At 41.7% G+C, this 17,797-nt stretch overlaps 1 protein-coding gene across 10 annotated transcripts in view; it reads right to left on the bottom strand.

Moving 5' to 3' along the window:
• ARID1B (AT-rich interaction domain 1B) overlaps positions 1-17,797 on the bottom strand; it is a 335,632-nt gene that overhangs the window by 48,994 nt on the left and 268,841 nt on the right. For all 10 annotated transcript variants that reach the window (XM_040598764.1, XM_040598762.1, XM_040598768.1 and 7 more), the window contains one exon: positions 11,615-11,942. In XM_040598764.1, the coding sequence (XP_040454698.1) occupies positions 11,615-11,942 (328 nt within the window). The remainder of the gene's footprint in view (positions 1-11,614; positions 11,943-17,797) is intronic.

Here is a 17,797-nt window from a genome sequence, read left to right as displayed (position 1 = left end):
AAAGCTTTTTAGGGCCAGGAGAGTGATAGGTGCTCTGGAGAATGGAGATGAAACAGAGATGCATGAGGAGGAGCAGAAAGGAACATACAGAGAGCTGCTACTCCCAGGGTAAACTGAGGGAAGGACCCTCCAGCACACATGTGGAGCCTCTCAGCCCGGTCTGCCTGAAGGGAGGGAGGGATTCACAGAGAAGCCTCAAAAGCAGTGTTACCAGAGATGTGCCTTCCTGCAGCTCCTCTGCTTGTGCGCACTGCTGCGAGGCAGGGCCAGACTCTGACATGGCCACCCTGGCCAGGAGCTGGGCAAGCCTCAGTCCAGCAGTATGGCACAGCGGGGTGATGCTGAAGGTGCAGTGCTGCAAGGATGGGAGCCAGGATGGGGCACACAGCCCAGGCAGGGGAGAGCTGTCACTGATTCACACTTCACACATCCTGGTGGCCGCAAGCTTGCACCAATTATTATTTAGGCCCCTCTGTACTGTGCTTCCTGACATTTCCCACAGCACTCACGTAAAGTAGGGATTTCTCCCAGTTATCCTGCCCTAGGCACTGAACCTGAAAAACTGTCCTGTTATTATGACCTGGCCACCTGAGCAATCGGCTGGTGAAAAAAAACAAATGGCCCACAAGCTCATGGAAGTTTGCCATTACTGCTCCAGATCTTTAACCTACATCAGTTTTGCAGTGAATGCACTGCAGCACCTCAGGGGAGTAATTTGTGTAAACATTTTTAAAGGAACATTTTTTTTTTTAATGCTGACACACTGCTAAGGTGGCTACTTGATTACAAACTGTGAAAATGACTGCGTTAGGCTGCACTCACAAATCAGAGTGTACTGACCAAATTGCCCTGTGCTTATCTGTGCCAGGTCTGCAGCATGACAATATTTCCTCTCTCTTTTAAATGTCAAAGTATGATTTGGGGGGTTGTTATTTAAACACACTGACCTGCACAATAACCAGAAGTACTTTATTTAAATCTGTCTTGAGCTGGGACTAGCCTTAAGCGCTTATAATCTGTCATACTTTGACACCAAATGGGTTATTATAATGAGAGTAATTCAGGAGTAAGACCTGTGAATGCCTTCTCCCTGGAGAATTTACACATAAACATGTGCAGGCAGATACATATGCTCTTTTGTTATGGATTTTCCTTCTTGCTATATTATGGGCTTCCCTGCAGAAGTGAAACCATTCCTGTCATCAGGGAATATGGGAGAACTGGAGGAGGGAGAGACGAGCAAGGGAAACTAAACCCCAGCACTGCTTACTTTGCTCTGACTGGAAGTGAAGTGGCGTGTCAGCGCTGTTAGCAAAAGCCAAGACACACAAAATCTGAGTATTGGCTTAAGCAGCTATAAAACGGCATTAAAGACAGTTCCCACGTAACTAAACCAAACCAATTTAACACCACTGTATCTGAAAGCGAAGGATCTCCCTCCTGTTAGCTGCTACCGTAAGGATACTAACCTGGACTTACATTTCCTCCTCTGTTCAGTGGGGAAGCTCACCATTCACAATAACAAAGTTTTAAAAAAGCAACCACAAAAGCTGGTGACGTGACAGGTGTTAGGTCTGCCACGAGTTTTTTCCATCTTTCAGGTTAGACAGAAAAAGAAAATTTTACATTTGGGTGTGTACACGAGCAAAATGGGGAGGCCAAAGCTCTGCAATGCACCGACGCTGACAGAACGCTCGGAAACATAAATGAAAAAGCATCCAGTGTTGTATCAGGGTGTGCGCACGCATGTGTATCTCCTGACATCAGGCACCAACCAACACCAAACTATCCTTCCCAACAACCGAGCCTAAATGACAATGCTAAAACGGGGAATAATTTTCTAGCATCATAATTACGTGCTAGTGCACATCACCTTGTAATCCACTGCAGTCTGACCAAGCGCACTGCCTGTTTTCTTTGTCTGGCTGAACATTATTGTGTAAGATACTTTTTGGAAGAATACCACGAACAGCCTTTCTAAACATATTCTTTTTCTTCTGATCATGCAAATGTCTGCACCTTCAGCATCATCACCATTACTTAGATTTCACTAAGAAATAATCAAAGAAGGAAAAGAAACTCAAAAATTAGTTGTTCCTACCAGGCTTATTCAATGCCCAGCCCCTCAGAAAAGCAGCCACAAAAACTTACTGTTTGTTTATATGCTATTGTCATCACATTAACCATTTTTCCAGTGAAAACATCTGCCCGACAGGCTATCTGCTTCTAGCCATTTAAAGCCCAATAAAATGCAGGAGTGTCACACCACATCAAACACTGGAAGAGCAACATAAGAGGCATGTGTAATTCATGAGTATCGATGCTAATAACAACACAACTACACATTTGCACTGCTGAATGCAAGCTGAGATCAGAATAAATCTCCTTATCCCATTTTACAGATAACACAAACTGAGGAAGAAATCCAAGATTAATAATGTTCTAAAATATGGCCACAAGTATAATAAAGTAGTTGAATACAGTGAGGCAAACATAGCACAAGACTGCAGAAAAAGAAACCCTTAACTCATTTGATCCTAATGATATAAGAATGTGTGACTGCAAAACATGAAGGAAATTTAGTGAAGTACTGTAGGGTTTCTTTGTTTGTTTGTTTGTTTGTGTATTTTTGGTTTGTTTTGTTTCTTTGTTATTTAGGTTGCAGCTATTTAATTTTGTTTTTATAAAGCTCCTTTTGTGTTAATTAAATCTTTTTGGTCTGAATTTCATGGTGACCACAACATTTGGTCACCAGTCTTCAAATCCACAGGGATTCCCTGAAATGCCTTCACTGCGCAGCATTCTTCCAAGTGCAGCAAGACCTCTGTATTTGATTTTATTTGCGTAAGAACTAACTAAGCCCTCTGTACTCAGTGCAACCTGTACTGGATAAATACAATATAATGCTGGGTGACAGAAAACACAGGACTACTGAAAAGCGGGCCAAGTCAAATGGCTTCTAATCCCATCGAAGCTCCGCTCTTAGTGACCCCCGCCTACCTTCCTGACAAGGTGGATTTAGACAGCAGCTCTAATGGCAGCTGCTTGCACACTGCCCCCATCAGACATAAAATCTGAGCACTGAGCAGATACATCTCTTAGCCCAAGTGGAGTGTGTGATGCTGTAATCTGTCCGGCAAGCAGGAGCATGCATGAACTGGGTTTGTAGCAAAAAAAGAAATTTGCCCTGTATGGCATGATGCAGTCAATCTGAACCAGAATGCCAAGAAGGGTGATTTAGCCTGGCGTGACTCGATATCAAAATGGGAATGACTCATATGACTCTCTCACTATGCACCTTCTATTTTTGTGCATGTTTATAAATAGCTATATTAAAAAGTCAGAAGGCCCTATGAACTCTCTCCCAGAATGATTACTTGAAAGTGGGTAAGAGTCTGTTCCCAGCACATGAACAGCTAGGAGGTCACCAAAGCATGGTGCAAAAAGCTACAGGAAGCTAAGGACATGCTGCATGTTTCACTAATTCAGTTTCCTCCAGAGGGGCACTGCCTCGGGAAAGGTTTGACCCCTGAGCTCCCTCCTCTTCCACCTTGGGATGCAGACCTCCTGCTGCCTTTCACCATGTACTTACATTGTTCAGTCACGTCCTTGCACTGCTTGTGAGCACCACCGCAGCTCCACGGAGCTCACTGTGCTGGCAACCAACTGAAAATCTAATAAAATCCTGATCGTTTCATGCCAGCTCTTCAGTGTATCTTTTCATAGTAAAATGTCATCTGGCTGACAGCATGCTGAATGCAACTGTGCATGTGCAGCAGCATGGTGAGGAAGTTCTCCAAAGGGATTTCCCAAAAGACACATTTCCACTTGCCTATCTTTGCCCAATAGCCTGGAGCTGTTATATGTTTATCAATATTATTACTACCACTATTACCATCAGTCTCGGCACTTTGGCACTCCAGACGGTTTCACAAGAGCAATGTGGTACATATGTCAGCATGGTTTCAGCTAGCTCTTTTCTTCATCTTTGGCTCAGAAGATGCCTGAAACCTACTGTGACAACTGCAACAGGTATTTAATGTGTTAGTGAGACTGGTGGCCATCATTAAAAAAAATCTTATTGCTCTTATGTTGTTACTATTTAATATGATTCTTACAAGGTTACTTATATGTCCAGTCAGAACCAATGCTCCCATCTGAACTCCATCAATAAAATGAAGGGCTATTCCCACTCATATTTGCCCAGGTAGTGTTACTAAGAAAAACATTTATTTAACTTTTTCCTCCACTATCACCATTGTAAAACAACCTGAAACCTTAAAACAGCTCTAAAAGCTGAAATCCTCCTACCATTTTTTATGTCTCTCCCCTTCTGTCAGAAAAATCTTAGGCTGTTCAATCACAGTCTTGTATTTGCACAATATATGTGCCAAATCACACAGAGCAGTCATGGAATTAGCTTTCTTCATGAGTCCCATTAAACAGATGGCTATTCTTCTGGTTTTTGGTTGTGTGGTTGTTTGGTTTTTTGTTTGGGGTTTTTTTTTCCCCCTTGACTAGTGCTGTGATTTAAACTAGTAGATCTTCTGGCTAACAGGACAAAAGTGTGAAAATCCAGTTTCCTCATCTGAAGCATTTCTTGTCACCCAAGAAAGAGTACTCAGTCTAAATTCCTCCCTTATTCTTTACTTTTATACAGTAACAATTAACTTAGTACTGCATTCTTAATGCCCTAAAGATCACCTTTTGGGATACTGAATTTCTATGTGAAAACACCCAACTCTGAGGCAGAATGTTAATAAACTACACAGAGTCCTACACTGCAATTCTGTTTCAAAATAATTAGTACTTCTACAGAGGGCAATAACCAAATAACCAAATGAAGTCAACAATAATCCAGACACAATAATAATCGAATTAGAAGTGTCTCTAAGATGAATGAAAATTCTCATTCATGACACTGAAAATCACCCTTCCTTCCCAACATACTCCTGCTTTCACAATTTAAGAATGATTACTCTCCGAAGGAAGGAGGGAGTACGACTCTTGAGGTCTGTGGTTAATCTCTAATGGCATGAACAGCATACAGCAGTCCACTTGATTGATGAGTAACCAAAAAAAAAAAAAGAAAAAAAAAAAAAAGAAAAAAGCAAGCCTCCCCAAATTGCTGGTTGCCTGCACAGGCACTGCAGCATGGTGACATCCAGGGCTCCAGAATGATGGATTTACCTTTTAGTAAAACAAAATTCCAGATAAAAATATATTTCTTTTAGTCTCCCACAAGAAATGGCTTCAGTTAGCTCAGTATGGAAAGTTTCTTACAATCCTTACATGATTTTATCAGCAATTTTGAGCTGATCTACAAAATGCATTTCCATTTAAAAAACATAATCACAGAAGTGTGATTTCCAGCTCTCCCTTTACTATAATAAAACATATAAGCTAACTTGTACTTCACTCCTCCTAATATACTGTAGAAAAAAGCCATATATGGTTCTTCTTTGAAAAGCAAAACATGAGGAAAGGAAGTGCCCTTTCAAAAAAAGAAAGAATAAAAAAGATCAGCTTGATATAAATGACTATTTCCCATGAAGCAGGAAGAAGCATAGGTCCTTTTGAAGAAAAATATGCCAATACTGGTTAATAGCTCCCTTAGAAATTACAGTTACAGTGAGCATTAATATTGGGACTTTAACCCCTCACATCACACAGAAACCTGGCACAGAGAGAAAATATTCCACCTGTTACTGAAACGCTGCCAACCTCAGGTGGAGCAAGCACAGCAGATATTTGGAGTTCACAGTAACACTACAGAGTCACTCGGGCCAAGAAGCAATACCACTTGATCCAGCTGAAACCAAACACAGACTTTTTTTTTTTTTTTTTTGATTTTGGAAGCCAAATGCAGTTTCATGGACTGAAATACTCAAGGCCTGGACAGTCAAACAGAACTAAACAAAAGTAAAATGGGCTCATTTCAGAGTGATCTGTCAGGATCCCTGAAGGAAATTCAAAGTCTGGGAATGTTTGGAGTGGGGTAGAGGGGAAATGACCAGTCACCTTGAGACTGAGAATTGTGAATGGCCTGAATGTGAACAGGAGTAACTCCTTCCCTGTGACTGAATGTTAAATAAAAGACCCAGCAGAAAGAGCCTTTCTGCTAGGGGCTTATTTCAAAGGCAACAGATAAGGTACCCCAGCACTGGCTCCAATTATGGCTACCAGTCCTATCTTAGCCTAGTTTACTTTGGGGATTTCACAGCTGGCAGCCTTTCATCTAGAAGTAGCCTGGTTTGAATAAGCAAAGAAACTTGAATGAGTACTTAACCTTCCTGCACTCCACTGCACTTCCCAGCAGAGAAGAACAGCACCTCCAAGCTTAAGGGGAAAACAATGGAAGATATATACTCTCTCCAGGGATTAAAGACTGTAAGTTTTACTGTAGCACTTCAAGTCTTCCTGCTACATAAACGCAGCTTTTAAAATCACTATTAGAATTTTAAACCTGAGTTTCAAGATCAAAAGGGCCAGACTGGGAAATACTGCATAGAAATTGACAGGCTCTAGGATGTAAAACACCTAAAAGAGTTCTGGTTTTTATTTATATTATTATTCTTTTTTAAAAATTTATTCTCTGCTTCCGCCTCTTTCTTTTTCCTTTTGACATTTTAATGCACCATGTCCATTACTATATTTCCTCACCAGTACCTTCTAGTCCATCAGCAGTGCTGCATTACCCTGCCGTTGGAGAAAATAATATGGAAAAAGTGCTTTGCTGGCACCAGCAACATGGAATATGAATTATACATGCATAGCAGGACAGAAATGCTGATGGAAGGTTAGTCTGCCTGTATGTGTGCAAGCGTGCATGTACACACACACAGACTAAAAAGACGACACACAGAATGCACATTTTAAATTAATTTACATTAATTGTAACTATTTCTCTGTACAACAGAAATTCTCTAGTATCAGTGCAGCTTTTAGATGTCAGTTTTAGGACTGAATGAAAATTTTCCTAAATTCTTCTGACTTCACCGTGACGTGGCTGTAATACCTAACCAGCTGCTAAGCAGTTTAAAACCAGAACCACATCCTAGAATGCCTACAAGTATGTCAAAGCAACGCAACATCACACATTACTATAGACACTGAGCACCAGTTCTCAGGTGGCATAGGGAGTAGCAGACAGTAATGTAAATACCCACCTCAATTTAGCAACTCAATGACCAGGATTTTAAATGCCCAGAGGATGGAAATAGCTAAGCTGTATCCCAATTCCTCAGTTTAATGAACTACTGTTTCTAAATCACTTCTCTAGTATCAATGATACTGAATTCCACATTCATTCAATCTATACAAAAAATTAATATACAAAATTGCAACATGCAATCACGAGAATCATATTAAGGTACAGTACACCGAGGTCAAAGACGCTGCCTTCAAAGATGGGACTGCTCCTTGCGTAAGCACATGAAAACTCATTTTATAGTAATTAGCTCAGGTATTGATAACCGTAGTTGCACCAGCAAGAGGCTGATATTAACATCCAGCTGGATGTGTATTTTACAGCCAGCTAATACTGAGCTACATCTTCCTAAAGCCACACTGCCAACAGTATGTAAGCCAGCTATTTCACAGCTATGTTTTTACCTTTCCATATACCACAGTCACACTTTCAACTGCTAAGAAGACATGCTCAGAATGACACTGCTGGCACAAGAGATGCTGCAAATGATGATGACAAGCATCTAACTCCAAAATCATCTGCTGACTTCAGGTGTTAACCTAAAAATCAATTTCTGAAAGTGTGTACGGCGCACTTACTGTCGGAAACAAAAGCCCACAGACAGCGAACACAGTCCCAAAAAGTTTCAGGTTGGGCATCTACAAACTGAGGAACTTGAAACTGGCTGGTACTATAAGATACTGGCTAGATTTGTTGCCTTTCACATCAACAGGGAAAATGCCATCTCATTTGCTTAAAATTGTGTGCTTTTACTGAAGGCTTACTATGTTGCAGGTCTGTACACACATAAATAGTTACCTATCACTATAAATACATGCATTGTTGTAAGAACTACAGTGTGATAAAAGACTTTATTTTTCAGTCACCTGGTCCTCAGAGGCCTCTGCTGGGTTCTGACCTCAGGCAGCAGAACCAGCCCTTGGGGTCTCAGCCAACACCAACCTAAGTTAGGAAAAGTCATTCCTTGGAGTTCATGGACAGGTAAGATCTTCAACATACAGTCCTTACCAGTGGGTGTGCTGAGACCAAGATGGGTATGAAAATGAAAACACTGCTGTGCAGTTCCTTCACACTGTCTTCCTGAAAATACGGGGGCTTACTATGCATGGTATTTAGCACTGACTGCTGTAAACTGGTCCCCGGACCAAGTTTAAACATCCTGAATAGCATGAAACCACAGATACTGCCGGCTCAATGAAGAGGTCTCAAAATCACCTTTCTTTAGTTTGACATGCTAGATACCATGGCCCGTATGCACAAGACAGAGTAGCATATTGTAAGATTTTAGGTTACAGGGAAGGTATTATGTAGCTGTAGAAATTAATCTTAAGCTTAACATAGAGCAGGCCTCAAGGCAAGGTCAAAGGCTAATTCAAATGGTGTAAACCTAGTATCTTCCACAGCCACCACTTTTATTTGTATGATCTTATCTTCTCTAATTAAAAGGTTGGTGGTCTGCACTGAGGATGACACCTAGGTATAACTGGTTGGCACTCAGATCTTGATCATCCAGCCCTGGCTAACAAACATTGATTTTCTGCCCCAGTGGAAGTGATTTTATTCTGATGCATGCCATTTAAATTCATTTTACACAGCTGCTTAGCGTGGCTTGGCAAGGTAGAAGCAAACCAGTTTTCAATGTCTAAATGAGACTCCTGAGCTGATAAAGGATAGATCCTGTGGATTAACAGCTGAAGATAAATTTTACTCCCCTATTGATACTTGGCTACTGATTCCACAAGTTGACCTTGAAGGGGATCACAACCAACCTGTACAGAAATACTGTTGAGTAACCATGACTCTGACACAACTATTTAATTTCCCTCTTAATTCTACATGGGTGTGTGTGTTTTACAGTAATAAAAATCTAACAGTCAAGAAAATGGGGTTGCAAAGCACCACTGTGAGACAAAAACACCAATGAGGGGAGAAAGAGGATGCCTGGGGTCAGAAGGAGGAGGGATCTCGTTCCTTCTCAGTGATGAGATTCTTCAGTTCCCTCTCAGGCACAAGGGAACAGAGCCATGCCAAAAGCCATGCAAGTGTGTGAGCAAAGCGACATGCAGATTTTCCTTGTAGTCACAGTGATGTTAGTAAAAAGAAAACAAAATACTAAAAAACCCTCTACGATGCAAGTATTTGTGTATCTTTTGCATGATTTTTATTTTCCTTCAGCAGCCAGGCGGCATGCTCATGGAAAGTTTAAAAAAAACTGCCAAGGTCCCACAGCATGTCCAGTTTACATTGCTACCTACCCGTACTGGTCAGGCTGGTGCATCAAGGGAGCCTGAGCACAGTCATAGCTGGGGTGCTGTGAAGAAAACATGGGGCATCTGCCAGCCCCAGCCTAGCTGGGATAAACAGGTGACCTAATGTATGGTGGCCTGAAGCAGAACAAAAGAACAGCCTCTTCAGATTTGTTCTGTATCCCAAATACGAATCACCAGCAAGTACATTCCTTCCATATGCAAGTATGGAGGACTTGCAGGAACAGAGAAAAGCCATTACGCTCTCTCCTCTACAGCTGACTTGAGATCAAAGAGATCAAAGAGAACAGTGTGCTTGCAACCCCCGGCATCAGAGCGGTGTGACAGATTTTGCTCAATTTGCTTTGTATAAATGGCCCTTTTGCCAGTATTTGCCACAGAGATTTGATGACTGCTCAGCCCACTCAGCCCTTCCACAGGTGCTGGATCACTGGAATGGGCAGTATGTGATGGAAAGGCTCTGAAACAGTGTTTTGCCCATGCATAGCTGGAAACCACAAGCAGTTTAACAAAACTGACCTGGGAGGAAGGTCTGAGATAGGAGTGGTAAACATTTAACCTAGTTTTTGATCAAACACCACACACTATGCCTGAAGTGTAAGTTGAATCACAACCAAACACTTCTGTCTTAAGACAAAGTCTTTTCTTGCTCTAAAGGCCAACAAACATGAGCCTTTCCTTTCGTTACATGATTACAAAGAAAGTGTTCCTGCAGTTGCAGTGATGGCCCATTTATTCCTTTGTGCCTGACCCATCAGCTTCTAGCCTAAACCAGACAGACAGAAGCAGACTTTTGTAAATCCTACTAGACAGATCTGTTAAAACAACCAACACAAGCAAGAGATGGCTGGTTCACAGATATCTGCTAGAGCACAGTCTGCTTTAAGGGCACATGGTTCTATTTTACTGAACAAGAACATGAAGTACACTGAATTTACTGTTACTGTTTTAAAGTTTGTTATTCGTATCACTAGAAGGCACCTGCCTTAACGAAGTTGCAAAACAAGAAAGCAACAGATACAGGGACACATTAGCTTCCTATTTCTAGTTTATATTGTGTCTTGGAATTAGAGCAACTCTACTGTCCACAAACACCGGTCTTGAATGATAAATACTTGTATGTGTGTATGTGCTTCTGTGTATGCATACGCATAAATTAAAGCAAGATGCTTAATACAGAAACACACATGCTCACCAGAACAGTGCAACCAGCTTTGTGTAATTCTCACATGTAATGGAACTTCTTGTAACAGAAAAAGATAATAAATACACCAGGAGTTATTTCAGTCCAGGGAAATGTGGTAATTACTTAATCTGAAAAATTTCCCAGAAAATATGATTTCATTGCAAGTATTCAGGCATCTTAAGAATAACCACAGATAGAAAAGTGCCTTTGCCAAAATCCATGCACAAATGGTAACATGCAGTTATGCTGCCCAAAGGGGAGATACAAAGACAGATGATGGCTCCAACCTCTACCTTCCTGTTTGGAGGTTCTCTCCTATGGATGCATAAGTGGCAGTTATCAACTCCAGATAACTAATGATTGTTTTTATGCCTCCTTCTGCCTTTCCCCTCCAGCTGCTCCCCTCAGCACACCCTCCTCTCCCCCTCTGCCTGCCTGCTTAGGAACAAGAACATCCTGTAGAAGAGAACTGTCATCAGCACTGCTGCTCAGAACATGGGCAGTAAATGCAAGAGTTGATGGGAAGTTTCATAAGCTTCCTTACTTCCTGGCAGGGACAAGCTGCCAAGGACATGTTGGCCCTCTCTCTGCTGGAGATAAAAAAAATTATATCCAGCTAATCAATTTTAAGTTGCAGAGGGCTTGTTTTCTACTCCTAATGTCACTGCAACCTTGTGAGCTTTCCTAAGCCTACAGTGCCAAGAAACAAACTGGAAGTGGCTGTCATCTCCACTGTCACAGCTGCTTTCCAAGAGGATAATTCAAACACATGATAGCATGCTTTCCCCTTAAGTTTTAGGAAAAGTATTCCACACACCATCTCCTCCAGAGAGGAGAGCACAAACAGAACATGTATAAATGCATATGCATGCACCTATACAGTGCTGTTACTTCAGAAATGGTAAGAATAACATTCCTACTCATTTAAGCTCCTTTCACCTGGACGCATACCTGCTCTGAGCGGAGTTTGCAGCAGCCTGCATCACTGCAGCAGCTGCCTCCTGTGCCTTACGGTTCACAGTTGGCATGGGTGGGCCCATCCCCGGGCCTCCCTGCTGAGACATGCCAGGAGAATTGGGGGTCATACTGCTCATGTTTCCAGGAAATGGTCTGCTCTGCATCCCGGCTGACGGCATCCGTCCCAGGGGCATGGTACCGCAAGGCTGGCTTGGCCCCTGTCCATGCATCTGACTGTTGGCATTTATACCCATGCCGGGTCCCGGGCCACTGTAACTTGTGTTGGGCACACCGCTGTACGTCGGTGGTCTGGAGTAGTTTCCTGAACAAAATGATAAAAAGCACAGAGAAAAACATTAAACGTTTGAGCAAGTATTTCTATTTAGGAAGTTAGCAGCTGCAGAGCTTAGACATGTGAACTAAAGTGAAGCACGCTGGCCTCGAAGTCAGGACAGCTTTTTCGCCGTGAGGACAGACAAGCAGCAGAACAGGCTGCCCAGGGAGGTTGTGCAGACCCCTTCCTTGGTGGTTTTCAAGACCAGTCGGATAAAGCCATGAGTAACCTGCTCTGATCTTGTATCTGACCCTGATTTGAATACAAGGTCAGCCAAGAACAACTCCTGAGCACTCTTCCAACCTGAATGATCCTATGTACCTGATTTTCATGTACCCTCAAACATTTTCTGCCTAATATATGTAATGAGATAACAGCCAATAAAGAAAAGCGCTGCCTCTGGAGGGTTAACAACATAGCACACAATACAAAACTGCCTTATGCAGTAAAGAGAAATGTGGCATGTAAAAAACCCATTACATAAGCTCAAGGGAGAATCTTATTTTTGTAATTTCATGTTCTCATTCTTCATCTTTCTGCAATTTCAGCAACAGGCTAGTCTCACCAGCTTCCTGAACCTAACAGTTCTGCCCGTTTGTGTCAGAGATGTTTTGGCATGGACTGGTGAGGACAGCTGCCAGGCCCCGAGAAACATCCCCACTCCCTCCTGCCCTACCCTGCCTTCCTGGTAAATTCAATGTTTGGCTACGCCAGCAGAAGGGGTGGTAGCTTACAGCACGCCTCCTCTGGGAAAACGAGTATTACAAGGGTCATCAGCAACAGTACAAAGATGCTAATACAAATAGGTGTCTTACGAAGGATGGCACGAAAACCTGGCTGACCACAATTTATGCTGTCAGTGGAGCAAACTGCTCCACTTGTAGCAGCCTAACTCATTTGAGTGCAAATTTTCCTATCATGTTGAAAGCTCAAGAAAAAGCAAGTGTACGGCATTCAGTGTTACAGAAACAAACCCAAGCAGCATGAGAGAGAGGAAAAAAAAGGTAAAGATATGATAGAAAAGTATTTTAGGAAACGGATCACATTACTTCAGTCATCAGTTTTGACTTGTCTTTATTTCCATCTCATCCAGATTAGTGGAAACACGACCCGATCCCTCCCTGTGGGATGCCACAGAGCAGAGTTTCCCAACTACTCTCAGATATTCCCACGCTCGTTCAAAGGCAGCAGCCCTTGGACTCTTCCTCTGAGCATGGAGATCAGCCATGTCTCTCCTCAGGCCTCAGCTACCAGGCAGAGGAGTTGGTGGCATGCAACTCCTGTTTATAGTTAAAATAAATATATTCATCCATCATCTGAATGCACACATAATTAATTCATATGCTCCTGCTGCTGTGCTTTGGCTAATCCTCCCCTCCTCCCCACCCGGTAACTGACTCACTCTGCTACAAGTCCTCCTCAGCAAGAACACATGCAATCTACGCTTCCCAAGGAAACGGACCAACAATTCTCTTCTGTTTTAGAAACCAAGTTTCTGCCTGGGGGTCTTCACAGAAGGATCCCCAATATGTGGTTCAACGGAGATGAAAGGCTCCAGATTCAGCTTTATGCTGCCTTCAGACTGCCCTGTCACTCCTCCTCTTTCTCTAGGCTCGGCTGCTGGCAGATGAGTATTTTCTGTTCAGCCAGCCATCGCCCCTAGCCACAGTTCTGGTTGCTGAGACCTGCTCAAGCCACACTTCTGATCCAACATATGTGACCACAGACTGAAGGCTTCACTGGTTTCATGCTCTGCTCAGTGTTCAAGGTGTAACACACAACTCGGATGTTGCTCTGGTTTTCCAGTTGTTTTGTGCAAGAAAAATTCAATGCAGCAAGATGGTGTGTATGTGTGCTCAAAGACTACGCACAGCCTGTTAACACATTTTATGTACATGCTATTAGTAACACTGCTTCCCAAAGTGAAGCAAATTCCCTCCCTGGACTGGCAGACCTGATATCCATAATCACTGGGAGCTACTGTCAGTCCAATTTACATAAAGCCAATTTGTTTTGTCATTTAGGGTCTACAAAGTACGATTCAGCAGCATGCTTGGAGGAGCAAACACCAACGCTATATACTATTGCTGTTTTGATGCTATTTTGAATTGGGACAAAAAAATCTCTTCTTTTGTGCTTTGGCTTCTCCAGTGTAAGCAAAACACAGAAAAAACAGTGGAATCTTCTCCATAAAAATATGTGGCTCAGTGAAAATAATCCTAATCATTCATCTCCAGGGATACACGTCCAAGAGCACAGGGAAGCGGTATCTCTTCAGTAAAGAGAACAAGTGTCAATGTTTTTTCCATGTTTTTTTTTTCCCCCTAAGCATTTCCTCAATACCTCAAGTACTAGCTATTCTTATACCTTTCCCAGACCACAAAAAGAAAGGCAAAATAAAAGCCAAACAAAATACAAGAGGAACTGCCAGGAATGAGGAGTGCAATCTTATTTCCATGTTTCTCTAATAGATTAGTAATTTGTTGGCAGTGGCTTTGACAGAAAACAGATGGATGCAGCATTAAACACAATGAATGCAGCAGATGCTAGGCCAGCCCACATCAGCTGGACGTGTCAGGCAGCCAAGTCCAAGAGCCCACACTTTTCAAGTGGGTACAAGCCTGGCAAGAGCGGCTGTACAATATTACTGAACAACTCCTCCCCTCCATATCCAAGGGATTTTTTATTCCAACTCCCCCTTGGCAGAATAGAATTATACCCAGAGAGATGACATCTCAAAAGCATGAGAAAAACCAAAGCAGTAACTGGAATCAGGAAGAAATAAAAAAAGTGTAATGAAGATAAAATATAAAAAACCCCCTACTAACAACCTGCCAAAGACAGATGTTCATACTTACTGCTGAAACTCTAGTCCACTTTGTCCAGGTTTGCTGAACAAAGTGCTCTGATATCTTGCCATTTCTAGGCAAGCTGGAAAGAGGGAAATTTGAGAACTACCTGTTAGTTTTGCTCTCTGCTTAGAGACGTAGGTGAGATTCACAATATTAAAAACAGTATCTTAAAATAATTTTGTATTTTTTTAAATATGCACTTAACCATCAAGTTTTTCTTGTATAGACAATTTAAATGTATTGTTCTGAATTCCTGTGAAACTATTTTACCTAGGGGACTTCAGTAGATACAGTTGATATTTCAAGCCTTAACAGGCTGTTGCATATGTGGGTCTGGATTTGGAGGTCCAGACTCTCAAGATACTTAGGGTATCGCATCCTTAAGACGCCACCACTTCAATTGAAATCTAGGATTAACATCAGTGGGAGCTAGACAGCAAAGTGGTTTTTTGTTACAAAGCACAAATAATTCATATTGCTTTACCACGAATGAAAGGCGGTTTAACTTACTGTGAAATTCTAGGGTTATGGTTCAAACATAGTAGTAGTTTCTCTTTGTTACACCCAAACAGAACAGTTTACTGCTGAATCAAGTAGGAAAAGTCAGGAGACAGGATGCATGTCTGACATGTTTTACTGATCCACAGGAAGTTTTTCTTTGCCTCAGTCTTAAAAAGACCCAACTGACTACAGGATCTGACTGCTCTACAGAGTGCATTTGAGGGACATTTTGCTGTGGCAGCATTTTGATGCTCGGGTCATAGACCAGAGCTTCATTAGCCCCCCAGCTAGATACTGTCCAAATATAAACCAAAGAGACTGTTTCCATCACTAACAACTTCCATCCTTGCTCTGCTTTTTTTTAATTCTTGGGACAGGAAAATGCTGGGATTTAATACAAAATTAAAACTGATGTTCTGTACTCCATGCTCCTGTGTTGTATCACAGACACACAGAAGTGTGGAGCCAAAGCCATTTTTTATTTTTGTAGGAAATGGTTTCACAGGATTGGACTAGGTCCCCAGTAAAGAACTGCTTCCTGGGAAAATATATTCTACTCTTATTATAGACCTAAGTGTCACATAAACACATGAAACCCAAATAAATCAACCATATGCATGAAATGGATCATTCTGCTCTCACGATCTGGGGGCTAATTCCTCCAACCCAAATTTACTGGTATAGTCTTTATTATGGTGAGCAATTCCACTGCACAGAAAAGACACTAGCCTCGAGCGATGGTTTTCAGGACAGCACACAGTGAAATCCAGCATGCAAACTAAAAGCTAAATGTCACAGAATGCTTTGACGCATACATAAAAATACAACTAGTCCTGTCAAACTTAGCCTATGCCTAAGTTTGGAGGAAGGCCTATGTGAACAAAACACAGAAAGCCAATAAAATCCTTGAGAATTATTTTACTTTAATAATTTAAGAACTTGGTTGCAACCCAGGTAATTTTTAATATATTTGGGTTTTTGCCAATAAAAGGCAAATGGGATAACAATATAATATATTCATCATTGCTGGCATATAATTGTGCTTTGGAAGAGGGTATGTTAAGAGTTGCAATTAGATTACTTTCATTAAAAATAAAAGATGCTATCAAAAACTTCAATTTGGGTAAATACATGACTTCAAAATATCACCATCTTCATCCCCAGATTTTCTGAATGGTCACAATAGCCTGGTGAAAAGGTAGCATTCTTCTGCTCTAATTGTTACCTGTAGAGCTGGAAGTCTGCAGGCCCCTAATTTTATGATGACCAGTAAACAGGATCACTGGTACTCTCCAAGAGCTGGCAGAAGAACACGCTTTTCATCCATCACACTATTCACCAGACCTTTCTGAAACGGCCTGTTAATGACAATGATGCTCATTTTCTTCCTGCCCCTCAAGTTCACTTTTTAATAGCCATTTCTTCCTGACCGCGACCCGTAAAATCATTACATAGGCACTTTCATCTTCAGAGGGAGGAAAAGAACTGCTGAACTCAAGCAAAAAAGAAAGTAGTATTCGGCATGTTACTTAAATGCATTGATTTAGTACAAAAACCTTTCCATTCAATCAGTGTGGATGGCTAATGTTTTACTGCACTTGACACCCACTATTCCCATGGTTCGGAATCTCAGCAGCAGCAGTACAGCTGGAAGTCAGGATAGCACATCATAAATCCACTGGATTTTTACCAGTTAAGCTAGTTGCTCACTGTGCAGATAAAAATAAGCACTTGGACAGCATTTTATGGCCACAAAATGCTTTCCAAATAAAAGGAAAGCACAGTCAACTGGAGTTAGGTAATTAATCTTCACACATGACTATGAGGCATTACTACCCCCATTTTACAGTTAAGGAAAGCGAAGCAGAGAAATGAATCTACTTGCCTAAGTTGAAAGATGATGTAAAAGGCTGAGCCAAAATTAGAAACTGGGAAATCTTGGCTTGTAGTCCTGTGCGCAGAACACAACAAACGCTACCCAAAGATGAAACAGAAAGGAACATTGCACAGGGCAGCAAGGCTCCCTGCAAACAAACATCAGAACTAGTTCTCAGAAACTCCTTGCTAGCACAGGCAAGCCATCAAGCCCTTCAAGATTTTCTCATCGCTGCCTCCAGTCCTTTTTGAGGATTTTAAGAAAGCAAGCAATAGTAGGAAGTGCTGAAATAGCTTCTTTATGTACCTCTAAAGAAAATCCTGCCCCTCATACATTCTGTGGCTTGACATCAACTTCATTAACCCCTAAACAGATGCATCTTTATTAAGGTTATCCATTAAAGGCAAAACAATAGACAAGCTCAAGGTTGTCCAGGGGCAGAAACGGTGTATTCTTTTTTTTGCTTTAGTCCTCCAACAACTCTGTCAAACAAGCAAAATAAAAGGAACTGTCTCTCTCAATCTGAAGGGTTAGTTAAGATTCACAAACCTTATGCATTAGAGCTCAATATTATATTTTCACAGTAGCCACTGTATTATTATGCTCGTTAGAAG

This window comes from Falco naumanni, chromosome 6 (genome assembly GCF_017639655.2).
Source record: "Falco naumanni isolate bFalNau1 chromosome 6, bFalNau1.pat, whole genome shotgun sequence".
Lineage (NCBI taxonomy): Eukaryota > Metazoa > Chordata > Aves > Falconiformes > Falconidae > Falco > Falco naumanni.
The sequence above is the reverse complement of the archived record's forward strand: the minus strand, read 5'-3'. Positions and strand labels throughout refer to the sequence as shown.